Here is a 3,945-nt window from a genome sequence, read left to right as displayed (position 1 = left end):
TTCCTTGTCAAAAAGGGTGCAGGCCATTCTACAGTGCATACCTTTAAACCCTTTTTGAGTGTAAGACCTGCAAAGAACAGGATAAACCCCTGAAACTTAGATTGGACCAGCTGAAGCACCACACCTGTACACCTCCTTTAGATGACAACAGACCTCACCTTGTGGCACCTCGACCAGTTCCCATCCTAATCCTCCCAGTGCAAGTCATCCCACCCCAGGTAACACCCCAGGCAACACCCCAACCCCCCACAGTACCTATAGCCCCTCCACACACCCCCGCGGCGCCAGCGCCTGTTGCTCAAAACCTGAACACCGGACCTGGGGTCTTTATAGACCTCAATAAGTCCGGTGAGCTAAGCGCTGACGAGCAACAGGTCGCGACCAGTCTTGTCAGGCGTATGTACGACAAGAACACGCAGAGTCTACAATGCAAGACTGGAGGCAGGTAAGAATGAATACTCTACACAATTTCAATCATCAATTTCATCTGTATTTAATGTAGAGCTGTAAAATGGAAACAACTACATGTATATACAAATTGCAAATATAGAAAATACAGAATGATATTTATAAGGAAATGAAATTAAACCGAACAGCTATTTACGTGTCCCTGAGGTAGCTTGTTGTACTATATACTAAGAAACAAAACTCATCTAACACTATGAACTGCAAACATAACCTTGACATCAGGATTTGAAGAACTGAAAGCATTTGTTATCATTTTTTCAGCCCCTAACGTTTCGTAGGGTGACAAACCCTAGAAAAAGCAGCGCTGATGTTGGGGAGACCACGGCCCGGAAACGGGTGCGTGAGGTGGAGGGTGTCAGAGAGGTTGTCAGCGGGGGTGCCGTGAAGGAGCAGCTTGCTCGGGAGATGCGGTCCATCCCCCGGGCAGAGCTCCATCAGCTGTTCCGGGACATGCAGTTGGACCAAGTCCTCATTCCAGATGGTCATCTCCTGGCAATGCAAGTTGATATAGGGGTGAATTACAATCAACTCAGGAAACTGCGGAGGTCAGTTGTTTATTAAACTTTAAGTTGTATTTTAAGTGTGCTTTCCACACACACTCAAACCAAGGTAGTTCTGTGTGGCTTAATCAAAAGTCAATGTGTTGCAGAGATGTCAGCAAGATCAGAATTTTAGCTTGTGTGACTTCTGACTTCTAACAAGTTTCAACATACTATGCTTCTTAATTTCAGGTGGCTTAAGAGGTATGGGGTAACTGTGGAGTCAGAAAGGGTGTCCAGAAAGATCAGCAAGGCTCTGTTGTCCAACATTGACATCCACGCAGAGTTGATGCCACTGGCCGTTAAGACATCACAAGGGACTAACATTGAACTACTGCCCTGTGCGTACATCACTAACCTAACAACAGCTGTCCATGACAACATCACCAGGAGTGCAAATGCTAGGTAAGATATTCTTGTCAAGAATGGCATTAAAACAATCTAGCTGTAATGATTTCTCAATGTCAGAGACAGCCTTAATTCTCAAAACCTCACTAAAAAGTAACTCTTATTTTTACATGTATACAGGGAACTGACGTGGCATGACGGCTATATTCCCGAAGACGAAGTGTGGGTTAAAGTGCTGGGAGACCATTGAGGGGGTTCTTTCAAGATGGCTTGTCAGACCCTCAACAAACTCCACCCCAACAGCAAGACTAACACAGTGGTAAACTGTGTCTTCAAAGCCAAAGACTACCGACAAAATGTCCTAACAGCTACTGGACATTTTGCCGAGGACATCAAGACCCTACAGGTCACCACATGGAGGTCAGCATAACCATTGTTTTCTGCAACAAAAGCTATGCTATTTCAAACCATACATGTATATTAACAACTTGTGTGCCATGTAAGCTTAAAATCTTACTTTTTCTGCAAGGTCACCTGATGCAAAGAACTTCAAGACGAGGGTTTTTGCTGCGTCAGACTACGCCTTGCTAAGCCTGTGGTTTGGAATATCAGGAGCCTGTGGTAAGAAACATCCGAAAACAAAGTTAGTCTTCTGTGTTATCTATTTTATTTTTCGTCAATAAAAGTCATAAAAAGTGATAATGTCCCTGCAAAATAGTAAAAATATTGTTGCTTTGTAGGTGTGCACCCCTGCTTATGGTGTGAAAGTCACACAGGCATGCGGTTGTCAAAGGACAGCAGACCTAGCGCTGCCTTGCGGAGTTTGACCTCTCTCACCACGAATTACCAGAGATTCATGGCAGAGGGAAAGGGGAACATAAAGAAGGCCAAGGACTTCAAGAACGTCATTGCTATCCCCATGTTTAACATCCCCTTGGACCAGGTGAGTTTGATCTAAGCTATGCACAACAACATAAAATAATCTACTAATTATACTGTTTAGAACTTTGGAAATGATATTTAATCTTCACATTTTTCTTCACACAGGTGTGCGTCCCGGGGCTCTACATCAGTCTGGGGTTGTACCAGAAGATGTTCAAGATGCTGGAGAGTGATCTCCAGGACTTGGACATGCTTCTGGCTACAACCCTGGCCAGTGGTTTCCTGGAGGATCCCGAAATAGATAGGGCTCAGGTCCTGCATGACTTCCGTCTGCATGGACTTGCGCCCTATGTGGAGGCTGTGGATGCTGCACGTGAAGTAGAAGACAAGGCAGCCTGTCTACAAGAGCAGTTGGAGGAAAGGGAGAATGAGCTGGCCTGGGTCGCCTACATGTCTGTGGAGAGTGACGAGTCTGATGACAGTGATGATGAAGATGGAGATGACCCAACCAAAGAGAGCTTCCAACAGCTTCAAGAAGAAATTAAGTCACTCCAAGAGAGCAAGATGAAATTGGTATGCCTTACTTCTTGATTTGCTTTAGTATGAGACAAAATTTATAATCACCTTTCAGTACATGTACATATACATGTAATGTCTACAGCAGTGCCAAAAATCAAAATTGACTATGCTAGTATATATGTTCTTTACAGGAAAAAAAAGCTGCTAAAATCAGGAAGGATGCAAAGATCAGTGTCCAAGACGGTCCACTGTCCAAGCAGCTAGATGGTGTCCTGAAGAGTTTCCATGTCAAGCGACAGGCCTATCATGGTCAAGCTTTTGTCGGAAACCATGTGCATACCATGCTCCAGGTACTTTTAAATTCTAAGAAATTACAAATCTGTGGTTTTCTTTCTTTCATTCAGTTTCAACAGCAAATTCTCACATTGTGGAACCAAGATTATTATCCTACTGTCCGGTAATTATCAGTACAGTAATGTTATGTCCACTCTATATATGTACTGCAGGACACAGCTATCGAATCACTCACCTCCATTCCTGCTAATGTTGCTGCCGACCTCGTCGACGACTACGAAGGATTCCCCCTCAGCATTGTCACGAGGTCTAAGGCCCTGAAAGAGAAGTATCAGGAGTTATTCAAGCTGTATGCCAAGTGCCATCATGCGTTCTCCAAGGCAAAGCCCCTGAGTGAAGAGGAGATCTCTGTACTGGGTGAGTTGCTAGTATTTCTTACATTGATGTTTCATCACAAAACTAAAAGAGAAGAAATTTTACTTTTTAATTTGCTATATACCGTCACAGACATGTCTTTTTACCTTTTTTTTTTTGCATCTGCAGATACTGACATCAAGAACTTCATGGAGTTCTATAGACGTGCGTTCCCCTCTGCAACCATCCCCATAAAGATGCACCTCCTAGAAGATCACGTAGTGCCTTGGATACGCAGATGGAAGTTTGGTCTGGGGTTTCACGGGGAACAGGGGATAGAAGAAATACACGCTGCATTTAACAACATTGAAAGGACAACATATGGCATTGCAGATAGCACGCAACAAATTCTGTCTATACTACACAAGCACATGCTTTCTGTCAGTCCTGGTCATGTCGGCGGTGTGCCTGAACCCAAGCGGCGTAAATGATTGAGCTTTATTGGAGAACATAAGATTTCTAAACATGTATCTGTTTGATA

General features: G+C 43.9%; 2 protein-coding genes across 2 annotated transcripts; both read left to right on the top strand.

Annotated features, from left to right (window-relative positions):
* The first annotated feature begins 427 nt into the window (after window positions 1–427).
* On the top strand, window positions 428–1,865 carry LOC109475323. The gene is made up of 4 exons (XM_019775932.1): window positions 428–445; window positions 709–1,013; window positions 1,200–1,412; window positions 1,536–1,865. The coding sequence occupies exons 1-4, from the start codon at window positions 428–430 to the stop codon at window positions 1,603–1,605; spliced, it is 606 nt and encodes a 201-aa protein (XP_019631491.1). The 3' UTR covers window positions 1,606–1,865.
* A 238-nt stretch (window positions 1,866–2,103) lies between these two features.
* LOC109475332 lies at window positions 2,104–3,713 on the top strand. The gene is made up of 4 exons (XM_019775948.1): window positions 2,104–2,810; window positions 2,948–3,106; window positions 3,263–3,368; window positions 3,575–3,713. Exons 1-4 carry the CDS (start codon window positions 2,448–2,450, stop codon window positions 3,598–3,600), a joined length of 654 nt encoding a protein of 217 aa, XP_019631507.1. The 5' UTR covers window positions 2,104–2,447; the 3' UTR covers window positions 3,601–3,713.
* Window positions 3,714–3,945: the final 232 nt, after the last annotated feature.

Source organism: Branchiostoma belcheri, unplaced genomic scaffold, assembly GCF_001625305.1.
Source record: "Branchiostoma belcheri isolate BF01 breed outbred unplaced genomic scaffold, Haploidv18h27 scaffold331, whole genome shotgun sequence".
In the NCBI taxonomy this organism is placed as follows: domain Eukaryota; kingdom Metazoa; phylum Chordata; class Leptocardii; order Amphioxiformes; family Branchiostomatidae; genus Branchiostoma; species Branchiostoma belcheri.
Note: the sequence above shows the minus strand (reverse complement) of the source record. Positions and strands in the feature narration are given on the sequence as shown.